The sequence below is a fragment of the Callithrix jacchus genome, chromosome X, assembly GCF_049354715.1.
Source record: "Callithrix jacchus isolate 240 chromosome X, calJac240_pri, whole genome shotgun sequence".
Taxonomy (NCBI): domain Eukaryota; kingdom Metazoa; phylum Chordata; class Mammalia; order Primates; family Cebidae; genus Callithrix; species Callithrix jacchus.
Window position 1 is genome coordinate 50,208,248 of NC_133524.1, and position 22,702 is coordinate 50,230,949.

Consider the following 22,702-nt stretch of genomic DNA (forward strand, 5'->3'; position numbering starts at 1 on the left):
TTTATGTATGTGGGTTTATCATCCTTCTTTACATTTTTTTCTGGATTCCTATCATGCTTAAAATGGCTTTGCACTCTCTGAGAACCTAAGCTTTCACGCATCTTGGGGGAGACTGAATATTCTCTTGAGGGCCACTAAGGCAGCAGCACTGAGAAAAAATTGGAGGGTAAATTTGCAGGTGAAGTGCACAGCTGGGAACATTCCTAGACCGAGAAGGACAGAACATTTTGCAGGAGGGGCGAGAAGCCAGAGACAAGCCCTTCCCAGCACTGAGCAGGCCCTTCCTCCAGGTGGCACAGAGCCTCTAGGAGGCGGGAGAGGGATGGAAAGACAACCCACGTGGCACACCCCCGAGGTTTGGGATTGGCTGGTGGGGTTGACACTGCTGAGGTTTAAGTAAGGAAGCAGAAGCAGGTAGGTGCTACTTCTCTTCCTTTCTTCATTCTTCCCCAGGCTCTCTGCTGACTCGGGTCAAGTGTAAGTGAGAACAGGTGTGAGAGAATGAGCCGGAGGGCTTCGGGTGGGTTGGGCACCATGGTCCCTGGCCTCAGAGAAGGAAGGGCCTCGAGGTCTTCACCCTTCTCTTTAGCAGGAGGTGATGCGGCAGGGCCGAGACAGGGGAAGAAGGAGGGCCGTAGAGGGGTGGAGGGTCAGCCAAGATGGTGTGAGTTTTGGAGGGAGACACTACTTGAGTCCTGGAGGTATATGAAACTGCCCATAGAGGACGATGCCGGGGTCCTCAGTGAGGAGCAGGGAAGGGTGAGACGGCCCGCGCTTGTCAGCACCCGCCTCAGTGTGCATGTTCACTGGGCATCTTCTAATCAGCCCCTTTGCCCACGAGGTGAACGCTGCAGAGTTGTGAGGCTGCTGTTCTCGTTCCAACGGTCGGGAATCTTTCATCCGAGACTGAGAGTCAGTGGGTGGGTCCACCGATGGGTCCTCCTGGGAGTTTAAGTGTGAGGAGGAGCTGGTGGGCTTCAGGCAGGTCGGGCAGCACAGTCCGTGGCCTTGGAGGAGGAAGGGCCTCAAGGTTGTAATTCTTTTCCTAACAGGTGGTGGCGCCGCCGTGACCTTGTGATTGTGTAACAGGGCCAGGGCGAGGGAGGAAGTTGGGCCACGGAAGGGAGAGGGATCAGATGAAGCAAAACTTGCGGGTACTTTCTGAGGTACCTTTGAGTCCCAGAGGCACCTGAAACTGCCAACAGAGGGCAAGTTTCTGAGTTCTCAGTGGGGACCTGGGGAGGAGGGGACCTGGGGTGGCTGTATATTTAAAAATCTCTTTATAATGGAATTCAGTTATGAAATTAAGTCGCTTTAGGAAAGACCCCATTTTTTTAATCTAGGACTTGAAGATCACTTCTCTGCCAAGTTGGCTGTGGAAGAAACAAAGCAGTTTGCAGATAGATTTATTTGATGTGATTGGAAACCAGGCGTAGTTATTATTAACTCAGGACCTATTATGGAAATCTAGCAAAATTTAAAAAAATTACAATCAGCAGATGGCCATGGAAAAAGTTGAGTATAATTACTTCTTTTTATTGCAGTCTTCAGTTCACGATCTTCTAGTTGCAGCGATGAGTGCACGAGTGAGATCAAGATCCAGAGGAAGAGGAGATGGCCAGGAGACTCCCGACGTGATTGCATTCACGGCTGTGAGTACCTTTCGGTATCTTATTTCCATTGGCAGAAATGTATTCTTCTGAAAGAAAATAAAAAACATTGTTGAGCCAATATAGATCTGTTATATAAAGGACTTCCCTGCTGAAAATGGTTGCAAACTAAGTCACATGAATGAGACATTGAGCAAGGAGAATTATTTTCTGGTATTGTCTGCATATGTATGTTGTTAAGAATCTGGAAATAGTCCTTATGACTTTCCTATCAAGCTTGTTAATAAGTAATACAGCCCAGAAAAGATGAAAATGGGTTCCAGAATTATTGGTCCTTGCACGTAACTTCTTAAAGTATTTTCTATATAGGAAGAATAAATTTTTCTTAAGAGTACTTACAGAAAGGATAGGAGAAACCTCTTCAGATATATTTGTGATCAGCTGTCTTCACATAGTATGTATATTTGTGACTTCTATTGGCATGGTATTAATAACAATATTCTATTTGCATCTATTCTCCCCCACGTCCCACAAGCCCCGTGAATCTCAGCAAGAGGAACCACCAACTGAGAATCAGGATATTGAACCTGGACTAGAGAGAGAAGGAACACCTCCCATTGAAGGTGAGAAGGGCATAGAGGAGCATTTGTATGTCATGTGTGATGTTATACTAGTGACAGGAATAAATAAAATATCCCCTAAAAATAGGCTGGAAACCTGTAAGGTAATCCTTGGTAAGAGAACGGTGTAGTTTTCAGCTGCTGTAGTCCTTCTTATGATAAGTTTTCTCTTCAGCATTTTACTTATCCTGTAACTTAAGAGTTCTTTGGCATACTTGGAAAATACAATCCTTGCCAAGATTCTATATTAGCAAACAAAAGGAAACTACATTAAATTTAGACAAAATTGTAAACTGTTTCATGAGTTAAACTTGTTTTTATTGGGATTTTATTTTTCTGGGCACAAGTCGTTGCATTAAAAGTTTGAGCAAACCTAGATAAATTATGGATAGCTCTTACAGAGCAACTTTTAGAAAATGTCATAATTCAGAGAAATAAAACTGTAAAATCCTATTAGTTGCTGTTAAAAGTCTTCAATACTTTTGTCTTTCTGAACCATAATCTATTTATCATAATCATATATTCATTTTTAACTCTTTACTTAGAAAGGTTTTAAAATGTAAGGAAAAGTTATCTAAATACAGTGAACTCCTGTATATTTTTCACCTGAGGCACTGATTGCTAGCATTTTCCACTCATCTTTCTCTTTTTGCCATATCAATATATTATTGCTGAGCCACTTGAGAGTAGTTTCAAATATCACAACTCTTTCCTCTGTAATTCAGTATGCATCTGCTAAAAATATGGACAATCTCTTAAAAACTTCAGAACAATTATCAAATTCAGGAAAATCAACATTGAGGAAACAGCTAATATATAGTACATTGCAGTTTTGTTTTGTCAGTTTGTCTAGGAATGTCCTTTATAGGGTTTTTTTTTTCCTTATCCAGGATCTAATGCAAGACCACTCATTGCATTTAGTTGTCATATCTCTCTGTTCTTCTTTAACCTGGAGGTGTTCCTCAGTCTTTCTTTGCCTATCATGACATTGACAACCAGAATCCAAACCAGTTGTTTTGTAAAATGTTCTTTAATTTTGGTTTGTCTCATGTTAATATTTTTGCAGACTTTTTTTCCATTCATTTATTAGGGCTTACTAGGTGCTGGGTAATGTACTTTGTGCTGAGGCTGTAAATGAAATGATTTCTGTCTTGAGCTCACAATCTAATCAGGGAAATTCATGTAAACAAATAACTGCTCTAATGAGGGATTTACCATAACAGAAATATATGAAGATTGTGAAAGTGACAACTAAGTTGTCTTAAACAGTTGTAGGAAAAGAAAACTTCATAGTAGAGATATTCTTCCCCATTTTCTAGCAGAAAATTTTAATTGCACTCATGAATCTCATTTATTAGAACACTAGCCCACAGAGCTTTATTTAATAACACTAATTTATCATTTACTTCTAACTTGTATCAATAACTTTTTTATTTGTATAGAACGTAAAGTGGAAGGTGATTGCCAGGAAATGGATCTGGAAAACGATGGCAATGAGGATGGAGATGATTCTGGTGTAGAAGAGAAGACTCCACCTAATCTGGACCATGCTAAGATTCCAGAAGCAGGTAAGTTATTCATTCAGAATGGAAGTCATGGGGTTACTCTTCTTCTATAATATGCTTTAATAACAAATCTCACATACAAAGATTATTTGAAAGGTAGCTCATATACCAAATATTTGATTCGAAGACAGTGTTAGGGAAAAAAGTGAGTTAGGTCAAAGCCATGTTGTTGAATTATGAAATATGAAAGTATTATTACTTTGGAGTAGAAATATTCCAAAACTCAAAGCAAGTGATCAAATACTTTAAAAAGTATATACATTACTTAACATACCCCAGGGGCAATTGGGTATCTAAACAACACATGGTGTTGCTTTTTTAAAAAAATTGACTAGAATTGTTTATCACAAATCGCTTTTAGGCACTAACGAGTAAGATAGATCTGTATGTTTTGAATTTTCCAAGTTGGTTTGTTGGTTTTTTAAAATGGTGAGCTAGACTGAGAAACAGTAGCATTTTCCATCACATTTTAATGTCATCTATATGGTAGTGGCTTAAATAAGCCAGTTCGACCATGTATTTCTTTCTTTCTTTTTTTTTACGGGGCATATTTGGTCTCTAACCATGTAATTTTTATCATCTAAACCAGGACACTTTTGAGAGGGAAAGGGAATGCTATGAATACAACATCAGGTTAACAGGTGCCAATGAGACAAATGGCCACCCTGTTATAAAGAGTTCACATAAAGATTTAACTAGATCAACGAATTATTTTTGCACTTTTGCACAAAAGAGACAAACCAAATGGAATGCTGCCATTCTTTGACCTCTCTTAATCAGTTAAACAATTCCTTAGCTAATATATAGTGAGTGGAGTATTTTTAGTCAACACGTTTGAGTGACGCTATGTTTGCTTGCTTGTTTTTTGCTTCTTGGAGTTTTTGTTTGGTTAAAAACAAACAAAAACAAACTGAAATCAGTGGCTGTTTTTGCCCTCTACTTAAAATTATCTTTAAATGGGCTCATAGCATTTAATCTGCTCTGGCTTGAGAAGTATTTGTTTCCTCATACCACTCGGGTGATGCATTTTAAAAATGAGTACACATATGCCTGAAAATGTACATTAGCATAGAAGTCTATGCAGTGGTTAGGGTTCTGGTTTTAATTTCATCTTAAAAAACCAAAACTAGTGTTCTTTGTGTGCTTTTAGTATCATCTCAGTAAAGTTCTGCTAAGTAATGGACTCAACTGTTACGTTTATATTTTAGGAGATGGGCAGCCATAAGTTAAAGAGAAGACAAGCTGAAGCTACACACATGGCTGATGTCACATTTTCAATGTGACTGAAAATTTGAAAATTCTCTCAATAAAGTTTGAGTTTTCTCTGAAGAAGTCATGCGTGTCTTTTGTAAAATCTATTCCTAGGAAGTTGATACTATTGTAGATGGCATCTTTAGAAAAATCCTTTTGTTCTGTTTACAGCTGGTATGTATTTTTGTTATACTGATTTTGGTCAGGCAACGTTGCTAAACTTGCTTATTCTGTTGATTTATCTCTACATCCTTTTGGATTTTCTCCATACATAATCATACAACATGTAAATAATGATAATTCTGTTTCTTTCCTTTTGAAGATTTACACTTTCATTTCTTGTCCTTATGACACTGGCCAGACCCCTCCAGTACAATGTTGATTAGAAGTAATGATGGTGTAAATTCTTGTCATATTCCTGATGTCAAGCGGGAAACCTTCAACATTTAACTATGATAGGTTTTAAAAATATATGTAGATTCCTTCTACAGGTTAAGTATAGCTAATACGAAGTCCTCCAAAATCTGAAACTTTTTGAGTGCCTCTACAATGTTCAAAGGAAGTGCTAATTTCAGATTTCAGATTCTCAGATTGTGGATGTTGAACCAATAAGTATGATGGAAGTACTCCAAAATCTGAAACTGCATTTCAGAGATGGTATACTCAACCTGTATTAGATTAAGGACTTTTCAAAAAGATATTAGTTTTCTAAGAGCACTCCTCATGGGCTTTGGGGTGCTGCTGCCCAGTGCCAGCAGCCCCTTGGCACAGGAATTCCAGAGGCCCCTCAGCCCCATGCCTGACTCCCTCTCCCTGCTGGCAGCTCCACAGGCTTCCTTTCACTTCCACCTGCTGCCCACCGCGGGACACTGACAGGGCTTAAGGGCCTTGGGACATGAGTACTTACCATGCTTACCATGAATATATGTTGAATTTTATCAAACACTTGGTCTGCATCTATTGAGGTGTAGGCCATTTCTCCATGAAGCAGTTAACATAGCATTCCTAGAATAAGTCCAATTTGAGTTGTAATATATTGTTCTTTTAGGTATTATTGGCTCCTTTTCCTAATGTTTTGTTTAGGATTTTTGCACTTTTGTTCATAAGATTGACCTATAATGTTTTAATACACGCTCCATTCAGGCCTTGTTATCAAGGGTATTCTAGCTTCATAATATGAGTTAGGATGCATATTCTTCTTTTATTTTTCTCATATGGTTACCTACCATTGGAATTCTTTCTTAACTGTTTGATAGAATTTGCCAGTGAAGCTATCTGGATCTGGAGTTCTGTTTGTAGGAAGTTTAAAATTGAATCAATATCTTTAGTCATATTGGGACTATCTCAATTTTCTCTTTCTTCACTTTGGTTTTATTTTTCTAGGACTTTGTCCATGTTACCTAAATTTTTGTTGTACAAAATAGTCCATAATATCCTCTTCTTATCCTCTTAATGCCTGTTTTCTCTTGTATTATTTTTCTTTCTTCTTCTTCTTTTTTTGAGAAGTTTCACTCTTCTTGGCCAGGCTGAAGTGCAGTGGCACAATCTGTCTTGGCTCACTGCAACACCTCTGCCTCCCAGGTTCAAGCAAGTCTTCTGCCTCAGTCTCCTGAGTAGCTGGGATTACAAGCGCCTGCCATAATGCCCGGCTAATTTTTGTATTTTTTTTAAGTAGAGATGGAGTTTCATTATATTGGCCAGGCTTGTCTCGAACTCCTGACCTCAGGCGATCCACCTGCCTCAGTCTCCCAAAGTGCTAGGACTACAGGTTTGAGCCACCGTGCCTGGCCTCTCTTCTATTCTTGATCATGTTAGGGTCTTTTCAAACTAAACTAACTTTTGACTTTTTGTTTTACATTTTGCTAATTTGGACTCTCACGTTTATTCTTTTATTTTGTGTTTAATTTGCTGTTTTTAACTCCTTGAGGTAGATATTTAGCTCATTAATTTTCAGGCTTCTTTTTAATGTATACTTCATAACTTTCTCTCTATTGAGGGCTTTAGCTGCATTCCACAGGTTATAATATATAGTATTTTTGTTATTTAACTCAATATTTTCTAATTCACATTATTTCTTTGAATGATAGATTACTTAGAAGTGTATTTCTTCCAAACATTTGACCACTTTATAGCTGTTGTTGTGTTACACAGTATAGATAACTGATAATATCTGTTTACAAAAGATACATCCAAAACATAAACATTTACAGAAGAAAGTAAAAGGATGGACACAATATATTCTGCAAAAATAATTAAAATAGCCTTTAAGACAAATGAGCATTACTAGGAATAAAAAGGGGTATTTCACAAAGGAAAAGTTCAATTCACTAGGAAGATTTAATTTTAATTATGAGTGTAATGTGGCTTCAAAATATGCTGGAAAAATTGGAAGAATACGAGAAGAAGTTGGTAACTGAGAGAACAAGCAGACAAAAAGCAGTAAGGAGGTGGGGCTCTTCCCTACTGGAAAACTAAGCACTTGGCTTTGTCTGCCTTTAAGGTAGCCTAGCACTGATTCCTAGCCTGAGGAGGGGATGTGGAGCAGACCTGCTGGAGGGTTTCTGGTCTTTCCTTCTGGTTTTACTCCTCCGGGTCCATCACCAGGTATTGGAACTGCTATAGGTTTGCAAGGAAATCTAGTACAACCTGGATATCATTTTTAGTTTCTGCATGTGCCATCTGGGGGCTAGAGAGAGGTGGCAGAGGGAAGTGAAGGGCTGAGTGCCCTGAATAAACCTGGTGTGTCATGACAGCAAGGAACTAGTTTTAGAGATTCATTGCAAGCCGAAAAGGGCAGACATTTATTGAAAGGATGCTGGACTGCTTCAAGATTACTCAGGAAGGGTGGGGCCCAGGGTGACTCTTAGCTGTATGAGAACCAAGCATCCTCCTTTCAAAGGCTCCTGATTCTTGTGGACCAACTCCTGCTGCTAACCCTAGGAGGCCTCCCGGTCCTCTCCGTGGAGGAATAGGCCAGGTGGAGGTTTGATGTCCAGTGGCGAGCAAGGAGAATGTTGCTATAGGGTGTAGTCAGGCAGCACAGCCACACAAGCCAGACAGCGTGCACTAGGCCATGGCCAGCCACCACCAGGACTCGGGGACTGGGCTCTTCCTAGAACACACTCTCTCTCCCTATCTATGTCCTGATGCCTGCCATGGGCTGCACTCTCTGGGACCAGCAGCTACAGCCCGGCACTCCCAAGCCATGCCCAAGATCTGAGCCACTTGCTCTGGGCACACTCCTCGTGGGCTTTGGGGTGCTGCTGCCCAGTGCCAGCAGTCCCTTGGCACAGGGGTTCCCAGAGGCCCCTCAGCCCCATGCCCGACCCCCTCTCCCTGCTGGCAGCTCCACAGGCTTCCTTCCACTTCTACCTGCTGCCCACCCAGTGATGCTGCCAGGGTCTTGGAACTGTGCCCTGTAGTTCATGCCCCCTCTCAGCTGTAGGAGAGGTACCAGCTGTAGGGATGGCTTTGTCATGCCTCGTCCCTCCAGCTGGCCTTAGAGAGAAGAGCTGAATTGTGCCCCTGCTGTTCAGTGTCTGCTGGGCCAAGAGGACAGCTGCTAAGCTGTCAACCCACCCATGGCCTTAGGAGCCCAGGAGGAGACAAGGAGCAGGCCCAGACTCTGCAGAGCACTGATAAGATGGGCCAGGGACGCGCCTCTCCATGCCCAGTGGCCTTGGAAGCCACAACCCCTCTGGAGGTGGGGGCCAGGACTGCCCAGAACTGCAGCTGGAGCTTCATCCTTTTCAGGAAGGGCAGGACCTGGGGTGTGAGGGAAGACTGGGACAGGGCTGGAGGCAGGCTCGGCCGCTGAAATGATGGCCTGTCATGGCTTCTGCCTGCACTCCTCAGGCAGGCTCCTTGGAGGGGACATTTCATGGCCTCAGAAACTTGTCTGGACGTGGCACTTGCTTGACCCCTAGCTCTGTAGGGGCTGGGGGAAGCCTGCATGGATGAGGGGAGGAATAAGGGAGGAAGGTCAGAGCTGTACAAGGGGATGCAAAACCTGTACTCCATGACCACTGTGTGAGGCACAATGTACTATCCCAGAAGCCTTTGCTGAAGTGCAGTGGACAGTACCCTGGATGGGGATCAAAAGAACTGAGTTGGATTTTAGTTCTACTTCTGAAAAGCTTTGCATAATGACATGTAGATGATCTTCTTTGAGTCTCAGCTTTGTTGCTTGTAAAATGCAAATAATTCCTCCCTCCCAAGGATTCTATATAGACTGAGATAAAAAATGTTAATGTGCAAAGTAAACAGCTAGGCTGTCCTAAAGGCACTGTAAATCTTGGTTGCATCCAAATCTGATTTTTGTCTGGGACCAGGGTTAGGGGCCAGAATACACCAGAGGTGAGGTCCAGCCTCCCTGAGAAACATCAACAAACCTACCCCACATCCCATTATACCTCCTCACCCCCTGCAGCCTGTCAGCTTCCCCCATCTCCCTCACTCACCGTCACCTGGGGCTCTGGTGCACCAGAGGACACTACTTGCTCCCTGGTACACAGAAGAGTGCAGCCAGTGTCATACCCAAGGCCTATAACTGAGGTCCACAGGCAAGAGCCCTCCCAGCCCACATCTGATGCCCAAGATGCAAAACTAAGTGGAAAAAGCACTGTAGAACAGTATGTGGATATGGTCTTGTTTATGTGTGTGTGTAAGGTATAGGTATAAAATATGCTTGCATATTCATAGGAAATCTATGGACGAATACACAAAAATTGTTAACAATGGTTATTACCAGTTTTACATGGATGATAAAGAGGGAGGGGTGAGGAGTATATTTTTACTAATCATTATCATTTGAATATTTTTGCCATAAAGGTGTGCTACTTTTATAATTTAAAAACCCTTAAAATCAAAAGATATAGATAATAGTACATAGATATAGATAGATGATTGATGTACCATAGTGGCAGATAAATGATATAAAATAGCTAAAAGCTAAACCATTCAGGTATCTCTGTGCATTGGTTTCCTCACGGGAAATGGTACCTGTTTTGTAGGATTATTGTGAGGATTAAATGACTTCATACGTTTAAGCATATGTTTAAGTCCTTGGAACAGTGCCTGGCACACAGTAAGTGTTCAATAAATGTTCCCCTTTTTAGGATAACACTGGTGTGGAGGTGGTGGAGGAAGACAGGCTGGCTCGATGTGATAATCTCTTTCGCCATCTTGTGGTCAGTGGAAAACCAGCTGCATAGTAACATTAATGCCAATTAGCAGTGTGGGTTCGCTTTGCACGTTTTCAGTTGTCTCCATAGGTAAATGTAGCAGTTCAGGCATTAGTGGGATGGAGGACGTAGGACTTTTAAAATTGAAAAAGGGCTTAAAGAAATAAATAACTTTACAAATGGGTAGCCAGAACGGGACTTAGAGACCCCTATTCTAGTCATCTTTGATAGCAGATGCTCCTGATCCCTAGCCCTGTCAGTGTCAAAAAGAAAGTAAATTGGCCAGTCCCTGTTTTTGTTTTTTTTTTTCTGCTTCCTCTTTTTCTGTCAGGCTTCTTAATTGAATCAACAGAACCAATTTTAGCTTGCTTACGCAGAAGGGATTTTTGAACAGCTATTAGTTAGCTCAGGGAAACCTCCAACAAGCTAGAGAATCTGGTTTGGGAGCTAGGTTGCCACGAGTTGCAATCCTACCTCCCCTGGGGACAGGTGCTGCTGAGGCTGAGTCCAGGACCATGGCACTAGGATATCTCTTACACTTGCTTGTGAAAACTCAGTGTCTCTCAGCCATGATCTGCCACTGTCCACAGGCATGGCTTCTACTATTCTGATTTCCATTGGTCTCTTCATGTGTTTCTCCTGATCTAAAATCTGCATGGGGAACATCTAATTGGTGGAGCCTATGGCTCACACCTCTGCTGTAGGCTGAGTTCTGGTTCCCATCTTAGGGAGGAGGGACTTTTAATGCAGGGCTTCTTCAAAATTTAGAAGGGATATTCAGAAGAGCCTGGGTAGGGCAGGGGACAATGATGCTCTGACTTTGGGGAAAGGGCATTGAGCATGTGTGCTTCAGAGTCCCACGTCCCTTCTCTAGGTCCTGTCTATCTAGCTGTAGGTTCTACATATGACCCAGGCAGTACTGGGAATCTAGGTCTATTTGATTCAGTGGCAGGCCGGACATGGTGGCACATGCCCATAATCCCAGCTCCTCAGAAGACTGAGGTGGGAGGATGGCTTGAGTCCAGTAATTTGAAGCAGCAGTGAACTATGATCATGCCACTGCACTCCAGGCTGCATGACAAAGCAAGACCCTGTTTCTTAAAAAAAAAAAAAATTGGTGGTCAGATTCCATATTGATTATTAATGGACAGATCAGAGTGATAACAGATGGGAGGGTTTTCTTTGGACAGGGAAGTCCATGTGGGGAGTGGGGCACAGAGGCCATGGCTGACTGTTTTACCATTGTATTTAACAGCAGCTAGCTTGGTGCCTCAACACATGACGGAAAGAATGGTGGGTTAAAAGAACAAACTAAGTTGGTCACCTTTCTTTTGTAGTTGTAAAATTTCACCGACACTTAGGGCCCCTAATTTCAGAAGAAACCTAAGAGATATGTTTTGGAGGTGTCTTGTTAGATAAGGGAGATCAAGAAAGGTACCTCTACTCATACAAAACTATACTTTCATGTAGGGTTTCTGACTCCCCTCCACATTTACTGTCGCCATTCAGAGGGAAAGAGCAATGAAGTGTGTGCTACAAGGTTCTACAGTCCACCATCCACACATTTTCTGTTTTTTTTTTTTTTTTTCAGAGTCTCACTTTGTCATCCAGGCTGGAGTGCAGTGGTGAGATCTCAGCTCACTGAAACCCCTGTCTTCCAGATTCAAGCGATTCTCCTGCCTTAACCTCCCGAGTAGCTGGGATTACAGGCATGCAGCACCACACCTGGCTAATTTTTGTCTTTTTAGTAGAAATGGGGTTTCACCATGTTAGCCAGACTGGTCTCTAACTCCTGACCTCAGGCAATCCACTGACCTTGGCCTCCCAAAGTGCTGGGACTACAGATGTGAGCCACTGAGGCCGGCCCATCCAGATACTTTCTTAAAACAATTCTGCACTTAGGATATATTTCCAGGAGAAATAGATGAAATATTCCCATAGTGGAATTGCTTGAAACTGCTGGGCCTCAAGGCCTATTGGAATTGAACTTTGACTTCCAGTAGGTGGCTTAGCCTGTGGCCTCCATGTTTGCTTTTATGAATCAATGATGGCAAATGCCCATCTCTGGCCATGCCAGCTGAAAGGCACAGACCACCAGAGGGAGCAGGTGTGCCTCTTCCATGGTTGAACATGGCACTTCTTGTTTGCCAACCCCCTCAACCTGCCCTGTTCTGGAAAACACCACTGTTGCTTAGCAACAGGGAAACTAGTCATCCAGGGCCCCATGTTTCTATCAGTCACCAACCCAAGTGAGACATGGAATGTAAAGGCCTGGCTTCAGATCACATCTACTGTAGCACTTTGGAACTGCTGGCCACTCAAAATGTGACCTGTGATTCTTTAACATTTCAGGGGTCCCCCAGACCACACAGACATTCAGTGAATTAGCTAGGACTCATGGGACTCAGTACATTATTTTACTCGTGGCTGTTATTACAGCAAAAGGTTATACAATATGATCAGCAAGAAATAAAAAGAACAGTGGGGTCTGGAGAAGCCCACACACAAGCTTCTTCATGCTCTCTTTCTCCTGTGAGGGGGCTCACCAAGCACATTCTTCCCCACAAATGAAAATGCACAATGTGTGGGTAATGTTTTGCCCAAGGAAGCTCACTTAGTGCCCCAGATTTTTATTGGGGTCTGGTCATTAGGTACCCCCTGCCTATTATGTACCCAAATTCCAGACTCTTGGAAGGAAAGCACGTGTTCAGAATAAACTACATTGTTGGTACAAACTGGTTAGGCACTGTGAACCACCCTTCTCAATTAAGGAACATGTCAAGTGCTGTCTTAGTTTTCTATTGCTTTCATGATAAATGATCATAAACTTAGAGGCTTAAAGTATACAAATGTATCATCTAACAGTTTTGTAGGCCAGAAGACCAGCATAGGTCTCTGGGCTGAAATTAAGCTGTTGGCAGGGTTGTGTTCCCTTCTAGAGGCTCTAGGGGAGAATCCATTTTCTGCTTATTCCAGGTTGGCAGAATTCAGTTTCTTGACACTGTAGGACAGAGGTCCCTGTCTCCTTATTGGCTGTCACCTGAGGGCCATTCTCAGCTTTTATAGGCCACCACATTCCTTAGCTTGTGGCCTTTTCCTCCATCTTCAAAGCCAGAACAGTGAGTAGAATTCTTCTCAAGTCACTTCTCTGGCCACAGCTGGAAGAGGTTCTCCACTTTTAAGGAGTCCTGTGATTGGACTGGGTATACCCAGTTAATCCAGGATATTCTTTTCATCCCAAAGCCCCTACCCTTAATCATGTCTACAAAATTCTTGTTGCCATGTAAAGTAACATATTCATAGATCCCAGGAATTAGGACATGGACATCCTTGTGTATCCAGTATTTTGCCTATCACAAGTGCCAAGTTCCTAGATGCCAGCCAAGGGCCTTCTAAAGATAACAGTCTCAGGGATGCTATGTTAACTCTTTTCTGCATACTCATGGATATCTAAAGGAAGGTGGCATCATGAGTGATAATGAATAGCCTCTTCCAATAGCTTGTAGCCCCTATCATGCTTATAATGTGTTGGACTTCATAAACAACTGGACCCAGGGCTCAGCCCACAAAGATGCCAAGTTCCTAGATGCCAGATTCTAGTATGGCATACACATTCTGCCCTTGGGACTGCACAGTGCTATCCCTTCCCTGCTTCAACCTGGATAGGAGACAAGGCCTAGGAAACTGTTAGGTCATGTTCTCTCAAGCATAGGGCTTGACAAAAAATATATTTCAGTTTAAATTCTTAGCTGTGTACCAAGAGCAAGTTACTTGTTCTCTGTAAGTGTCATTTCCTCATCTGCTTCCAGGTATAACACACTATCTTATAGATTTAAATGAGAGAATACATACAATGCATGTATGTGTAAGACAATGCTTTCCAGATCATAATGGGTAGTGTGATAGGGGATGGAACATCCAGTAGGAAGGAAAACAAGAGTAAAGTCTCCTGTTTCAATATGGAGCTTCCTTTTAGGGGGAGAAATAAGAGAAGAGGCAAAGGTTCACTTTTACGATCTGCCTGGGTCATTTTTTTCCCTGAGCTTATCACTTTATTGACAAAACTATTTCTCCTTCTTCCTGTGAAGGTGTGATATTGTGAATTATTAACATTTGTTTTTCATCCCAAGCTCCAGCTTGCCCTTGTACTCTTGGCCCTGCTGCAGACGACAGGCCCAAGGCTTCTGCCCCAGGGTAGAGTTATTTCAGCAGAAATGCAAATAGAAGCAAAGAGCCCAAGATCAGCTTTTAAGTCACAGAAGAGATTTCAGAAAATGTCCACTGAGAAAATATAACTGAAAGAAAGGCTTTTTGAGTTGGAAGATCTGAGTATCAAGAGATAAGGACCTGGCCTACCAACAGGAATACAAGGATATATGGTTTGTCCAAGGTACTTCCAGCCATCTCAGGCTAGATGAAGCTCCCACACACTAAAGGGAGGGCTGACAGGGACGCAGAGAGATACTGATGAACATTCAAGGCCAGGGGATTTCAACCTCCATTTCAGACTATGCTGAAGTCTTAAGGAGAATCTCTCTCTCTCTCTCACACACACACACGTGCGCGCGCTCACACATACACACACACACACACACTTACCACACTCACTCACTCTCTGTCTCCTCTCCCTGCTCCCGACTGGATTTGGGTTCCCTTTCATCTCCAAGTATCACAATGGTATTTCCTGGAAGGCTAGAAAGGCCACTCAATTAGCTTTCAGTCTGGGCCTTGGGATTGAGGAAAGAAAAGAGAATCTGTGGTGTTTACAAACACTAGCACCATCCATTAGAGCAGGAAAGTTAGAAACCAAAGGCTTGTTTCAAAGACTCGAAGTTTTCCTGTGTGGGTCTTCAGAAAACCACGTTAGGGCCTCTGAGAAAAAAGACACTGTGGTACTGGTTTGGTGGTGTTAATCAAGTAAAGACCTCATTCCTCCCATTACTGGAACAACCAAAAGATCTCCTGGCAGCAAGGTGACAATGTTCAGATAACAACAGGTGAACAAAATAGCCCTACATACCCCAAGACAGAGCCATTCACTGAGAGTCATTGGGTTTTCCATTTTGGTGCAAGGGTGCCTAGCCAATGCAGTGAGCTAAGGATGATGTCAAGATTGAATTTTCAGGGATCAAAATTGGAGCAGGTCAAAATTATTAACAACCTGGTGATGCCCAATCCCTTCTGCCTGCAGCTACTAACACTGCATGGCTCCTAATTGAACAACCCTCTGAATTTTGGGGAAGCTTTCTGAAACCACTAAAGAAAACAGATAACATGCCTTGAGAACAGAGTGTATTATGGTTAAAAGCAACTGACTATTGTTCCTCTATCTGGGTTGCATGAATGCACATCGGGGAACCATAAGTCCCATTGAATTACAGGCAAATGTACTACACCAGGTGCTTTTTGTGCATTTTTCAGGGGAGAAGAGTTATAGTGTGATCAGATCCTCCAAGGGGTCTGAGTCTTAAGCCACTATTGCAATGGGGACTCTTGGATTTGTGCTTTATTAACTGCGTGTCCTATGAAAATTCATTTATAACCCTCATGTCATACCTTTCCTGCCTGTAGAGTGGAAAAAAACCAACAATAAACAATATCAAGCCCACAACATTATTGTGGGGAATTAATGAAAAGATGCTTTATAAATAAATTGATTTTTAAATGAGACATTCATGTGTTCCCTTCCCCACCCCCTAATAAATAGCTCTATTAAATAAAGAGCAATTGGTCAAGATTGGATATCAGAGATACATATTTTTTAAAAAGTATGTGTACACAGTTTATATATGTGGCATAATGATGTGTCTGATCCTGTATTTTTTCAAGAATCATTTTCATTAATTATTTGGCATTGTGTGCTTTAAAATAATGATGATGATGATGATGATGATGATGATTCCTTGCACTTGCGTAGCCAGTAGTCCTCTCATTTATCTCATCGGTTGTTGACAAAGCCCTCCTCTTACTCTTGTAAGTGAAATGAGGCTATTGCTGGGTCCGCAGTGTTTGGTTGCCATGGTTTAAATTCGTTTCATAAGCTGTTGCTTGGCAATCCCACGCGTCAGCTGGCTCTTTTTCCTCAGCACTCTCGCCACACGCTGTCTGAAGTATAATGAGACTGAGGCTAGGCAAAGGAGGATGGCAGTCCCCAAGCACTTTCCATCCTCCCACACAACACTGTTTGTTACCATGATGCTTGATAAATGTGTTAAAAGCAGAGCAGTGAAGTGGTTGCAAACACAGAATTTAGACTCACATAGACCTGGGTTCAAGTTTTGGGTTGGGATTTGGCTCATTGTCTCCTTTGGCCATTCACCTAGAAACCCGAGTCTCAGTTTCCCCATGTATCAAGTGAGAGATGATAATATCCAGCACCTGGAGTGGATGTGAGAATTGGAGGAAAAAATTCATTTAAAGTACCTGCACACCGTAGGTGCTCAGTAGCTGTAACCTGTACTAACAAAAGTCATGGGAGTTAGTGAAACTATAACTTTCCTTGTTCTGTAGTAAAATGCTCTGATGTAGCAGTTTGGACTTAATTCATATAGTTGTGGCCCACTTTCTTTTATACATAGTATGAGTGGGCTCACTAAAAATCCATAGAGTAAAACAGAAATTTATAAATAAACTATCAGGATCAAGGAAAAGACTGGAGTTTTGTCTTTTCTCTACTAAAGGAAGACAAGTAGAGATGCTGCAGACAGAACCTATCAATAGATGTCCACTCCAGGCAGTGAGTGTAGGTTGGCACTGTGCATTCAAAGGGGCTGTCATGGGGGAAGCTTGTCTCCTCCCTAGACAAACACATACCCACAGGCAGTGGTGTGCAGGTAAAACAGCTCTCAGGGGAAGAAAAGCATTGATTTGTAGCATTTGCCTCTTTCTGTGGTGTAAATACTCATACTATGACCAATTTCAAACTACCAATGTGATGCCATTGAACAGAATGTGGAGTTGGAAAGCAATGCCCACAATTGGCTCTTAGGAGTCCATCAGAGCCTGCTTCAGCACAAAACTAATCCCTTCCCTAGGGGCAGCTTGATTGTTTGTTGTTGTTGTTGCTTTCTTTCTCATTCGTGGACATTTCCAACAAGCTCTTGTATTTATAGCAGTTTAAGGAGGTCAGTTCTCAGAATTGCTCTTCTAGGCCTTTGATTTTCCCTGATTGGAAGCATATGGCTGAAGAAATATCTTTTGTTCTATTGTGCGGGCCCACCCAACATCTCCATAGGCTGATTTCAGCACCCTGTCTGGCTTGGGATCAGAAGCCCATAATCTTTGCAGGATCCAGGGGAGACTTGGGAGCTAGGAATTACCTAGATGAAAATCTTAATTGAGGCAGTATCTTCTCCCAAATTCATTTTATCATTTTAAATAACCCAACTCACGTACTGCTGTCATAATAGTCTCTCATAATCATTGTAGCGTTCTCAGTGCTGCAATGCATATGACCTTACTATGTTTATATTCGTCACCAACCAGTTTCAAAATAAATCCCTGTTAAAATTCACTCATGCCACTGTAAAGCTGCTTCATCTAATATGACTTCAGTGTAGTTGTCTGATTCGGTTAGCTGGAGTAAACAAACTGTGTGTTTGAATTCCATTCTGGACTGAACAGTTTCAAGTGTCAGTGATGCTCATTTATAAGAACAGGCACATTGGCCAGCTTTCAGTGAAAATATGTTGTATGTGTTTTACATTTTACTTGGTCTATAATTTGTATTTCCTTCCACTTCATATCTGACAATATCCAGTTAATTGGCTTCTACAGATAGAGTGCCCCAAAACATAGTGTCTTCCCTATGAATCAGCTGAAAAATATCAGGATGTTTATGAGGCAGCCGAAGAGAAAATTAGATATAAACCCCACAACTTTCTAAGGAGGGTAGGCCCTGTTAACAGGAGATTTTTTGGGGGTGGGATTAGATACAAAGTCATGAACCTCAAAGTCACAGGTCTGAAGAGAATGTTCAGTAGTGAGTGGAGTGTACAAATTTCAAGATAGAAGCTGGAAGACACTTAAACTTCCCAGCAAAAGCAAGATCTCTGATGGAGAGACCAAAGCCAGGGAAAATGGAAGCCTGTTTGGGAGATGGTGCAGGGAGTGGGGGGAGGGGGATCTGATCAGTGGAGACTGAAAAGAAGGATTTGGGAGAAGAACTAATGTCTAATGGGGACTTTCTAGTTAAATTCTGTGTGGGGAAATACTCCCATCTCCCATGGGAAATTTTCATTTAATTCTACAATGCTCACTGTTTAATGGGCCTGGATTCTCTATGGTGAATGTGAATAAAATTGTGTTCCAAGATTTAGATATGAAGAAAAACAAAGCCCATGAGTCAGAGTAGCAGACATGTGGCTTATATATACTCTTGTGTGAATGAAGGGACATCTTTGCATAGAAAGATCTCATGTTCACAATTCACTTACCAGGTAGGGGCAGGGGATGGTGGGTATTTACTGTGCCCAGCTGGAGGAGTGTAGGTTCGAGAGGCTTGTGGGGAGGACGGAAATGGAGTTTCTTTAATGAGAGCCTACAGGGTCCTGGAACTCCTCCTCATGCTGACCGCTCAGAAGTGCCCCACAAAATTCTGCCCAGAATTCTGCTGGGGATGGTCTCATCAGATCCAGAAGAGTGGCTTATAAGCAAGAATAAGCATACATTTTCTCTTAAGAAACCAGAGTAAACAATTATTTTATTATCCATTATCTTTCTTTGTCAGTTTGGGCTACTGTAACAAATTACCATAGAATGGGTGGCTTAACAATCAAACATTTACTTCTCATAGTTCTGGAGGCTAGGAAGTCCAAGATCTAGGTGCCAGCAGATCCCATGTCTGATGCGGGGCCACTTTCTGGTTTGCAGATAGCTGTCTTCTCACTGTATCTCACAGTGAGAAGAGTAGTAAAAACTCTCTGGAGTCCCTTTTATGAGGGCACTAATTCAATTCACGAAGGCTCCACTTTCATGTCCTAATCACCTCCCAAAGAACCCACCTCCTCATATCGTCACATTAGGAGTTAGGATTTCAACATATGAATTTGGAAGGCGGACATAAACATTCAGTCCATGGCACCAATGTTTTTCAAATATTTTAAAATGTTGTATACCAAAAGGAAGCTCAGAGACTTTTACCCTTAACTTTTTTTTTTGCCTTTAAGCTTTTGTGTCCAATTATTTAAACATTGGTGAAAAGTGAGGATGCAATTTTTTATGTACCATGAAAAATTCTTAAAACTTCTCAAGTTTTCTTTTATATGTTGGACAAATTTTCAGATCCTAAAAGAGTTTATTTCTAATTTATTTTCAGAAAATTTTGCCTCACTGCCTTTTAATAAACTCCAAAATTTTGTCTCCAGCTATGATATATTTGGGAACTAATTTTTTAAAAAGGAATAAAAAGGGTTGTGGCCAAAATAACGTGGTGGCTATCTACAATTCATGTTCTCTTTCCATGGCATGGAATTATTGCTAGGAGAAGCTGCCCAGCCATAGATTACAGTTCTCAGTGCCCCTCTCCCCGACTCCAAGTGACTAGTGCTTGCCAGTGGAGTATGAGAGTTACTACGTGGCCAATAAGAGGCTGTAACCCACTCTCGAGGGAATTAATTTATTCCCGTGGAAAACAATCCATTCCCTCTAGGAACTAATTCAGTCTTGCAAGAGTGCGAACTCACTACTGGGAGAACAGCACCAAGCCATTCATGAAGGATCTGCCTCCATGACCCAAACACCTCCCACCAGGCCCTATCTCCCCACACTGCCACACTGTGTATTAAACTTCAACGTGAGTTTTGGTAGGGACAAACAAACCACATTCAAACTATTGCAGTACCTGAAATGTCTTAATAGGAGCTCATCAGGATAAGAATAAGTTGTTGTGGGTAGTTGTCTGAAAGGACACCAGTCTTTGTGTTTGTAGTAGCAAATACTCTTCCTATAAGAGTATTCTTATAGGAAGAACTTTATTTTGATGAGCATGCGTATCAGTCAAAATTCAGTTGCACATAACAGAAATTACTCTAGCTATATAATGGGATATGGATTTAACATAGGGAGTAAGGTGCTTACAAAATCACCAGAAAGGCTTGAAGGAGCAACCTCCAAGCTCGGAAATGACTGCTAAAACAACAAAAGAACTGTCACACCAGAAAAATGGCTATCTCTGCCACAATCAGGAAGCTGGGAAATCAGGAATTTTTTTCCTGACAGCTGGGTTCAGAATCAAACCATGTTAGCCCACATCCTGGGATTGGATTAAGGACTCTGCCACCACAGCCGTTGGCTCTAGGAACATGCCACCTTTGCTGTGATTCTGAAATCAGAAACGGAAACTCACTGAATCTGTTATCCCAGAGCCACCCCATGCCTGCTAGATCCACAGCAGCAAAATTGAAGCCTCTCCCATTACTACCTCTCTCCCCAATTGACTAGATTTTGAAAGATAATTCCCACATGAGTAAAACTGATGAGCAGAATCTAAATTGCATCTATTGCCATGTTTCAGAGGAGTAATGGAGTTTTTAGCTTTCTAGCCTGTGTCATAAAGGAAGACACACTAGAGAGGGCTTAGAGGACATGTTTAGCAACCCAATTATAGACTTCACCACCAGTCATTCCCTATCTAGAAACAGACCCTCATCCCTGACCCTGACTTTCCAAGACTGGCCTTTCGTGATATGAAACAGGCCCAATGAGATAAAAGCTTCAATTTTGAAAGCACCAAAATAGCAACATAATGTCACTGGACTGGGAAACATTATGCTGAGAAAACCTGGATTGATGTAAGTGAAATTCACAATCAAAAAATATAACAAGGCCAGATCTGTAAAATGAATATTATTGTCTGAAACAGAAACTAAAATTTGAAAAATCATATTTGAGAAAAAAGTGCCTTAAAAAGTTGTAACATCAAGCAACACTATATATTTTTAAAGAGGCCAACATATCTAGGACATATGTCAAATACATTTAGAGTATTTGTCTGTGTTACAGAGAGGACAATGAGAATACGGATTTTGAGTAAAAAAGAAAAAATAAATAAAAAAGAGAATAGCCTGTGTTGACTGATGATAAAAGTGTGCCATGATCTGTACAGTATGAATAGCTCAACTCCTAATTTTGTAATATCTAAATAGGATACATAAAACTTACCAAAAGTTAAGTTACTGCACAGCAAAGGAAACAATCAACAAAGTGAAAAGGCAACCTACTGAATGGGAGAAAAGATTCGCAGACCCTACATCTAATAGGGGTTAATATCCAAATATATAGAAGGAACACACACAACACAATAGCAAAACAACCAAACAGTCCAATTAAAAAAGGGCAAAGGACTTTAATAGACATTTCTCCAAGGAAGACATAAAAATGGCCAGCTGGGATATGAAAAATGCTCAACATCATGAACAATCAGGGAAACACAAATCAAAACCACAATAAGATAGCACCTCACACTTGTTAGGTGGATACTATTTTTTTATATTTATTTATTTGTTTCTTTAATTTTATTGCACTTTAGGTTTTAGGGTACATGTGAAGAACATGCAGGATTGTTGAATAGGTACATACACAGCAATGTGGTTTGCTGCCTCCATCCCCATCACCTATATCTGGCATTTCTCCCCATGTTATCCCTCCCCAATTCCCTACCCACCGCTGTCCCTCCCCTAGTCTCCCCCAACAGACCCCACTGTGTGATGCTCCCCGCCCTGTGTCCATGTGTTCCCATTGTTCAACACCCACCTATGAGTGAGAACATGTGGTGTTTGATTCTCTGTTCCTGTGTCAGTTTGCTGAGAATGATGGTTTCCAGGTTCATCCATGTCCCTACAAAGGACATGAACTCATCGTTTTTAATGGCTGCATAGTATTCCATGGTGTATATGTGTCACATTTTCCCTGTCCAGTCTATCATGCATGGGCATTTGGGTTGGTTCCAGGTCTTTGCTATTGTAAACAGTGCCACGATGAACATATGTATGCATGTGTCTTTATAATAGAACGATTTATAATCCTTTGGATATATACCCAGTAATGGGATTGCTGGGTCAAATGAAATTTCTATTTCTAGGTCCTTGGGGAATTGCCACATTGTCTTCCACAATGGTTGAACTAATTTACAATGAAACAGTGTAAAAATGTTCCTATTTCTCCACATCCTCTCCAGCATCTGCTGTCTCCAGATATTTTAATGATCACCAAACTGGTGTGAGATGATATCTCAATGTGGTTTTGATTTGCATTTCTCTAACGACCAGTGATGATGAGCATTTTTTCATATGTTTGTTGGCCTCATCAAGATCTTCTTTTGTAAAGTGTCTGTTCATATCCTTTGACCAATTTTGAATGGGTTTGTTTGTTTTTTTCTTGTAAATCTGTTTTAGTTCTTTGTAGATTTTGGATATTAGCCCTTTGTCGGATGGGTAGATTGCAAAAATTTTTTCCCATTCTGTTGGTTGCCAGTT

The 22,702-nt window shown here is 41.6% G+C and overlaps 1 protein-coding gene across 3 annotated transcripts; it reads left to right on the forward strand.

Annotated features, from left to right (window-relative positions):
• The first annotated feature begins 384 nt into the window (after positions 1-384).
• On the forward strand, positions 385-5,424 carry PAGE4 (PAGE family member 4). Of its 3 annotated transcripts, none has more exons than XM_008989290.4 (5): positions 385-414; positions 1,545-1,652; positions 2,146-2,233; positions 3,673-3,798; positions 5,004-5,424. In XM_008989290.4, the coding sequence occupies exons 2-5, from the start codon at positions 1,575-1,577 to the stop codon at positions 5,018-5,020; spliced, it is 309 nt and encodes a 102-aa protein (XP_008987538.1). In that variant the 5' UTR covers positions 385-414; positions 1,545-1,574; the 3' UTR covers positions 5,021-5,424. The 3 variants fall into 3 exon arrangements, with proteins under 3 accessions (XP_008987538.1, XP_008987535.1, XP_008987537.1); XM_008989287.3 differs by lacking the exon at positions 385-414 and adding an exon at positions 421-477; XM_008989289.3 differs by lacking the exon at positions 385-414 and adding an exon at positions 421-491 and having other exon boundaries at positions 5,004-5,127.
• The last annotated feature ends 17,278 nt before the right edge of the window (positions 5,425-22,702 follow it).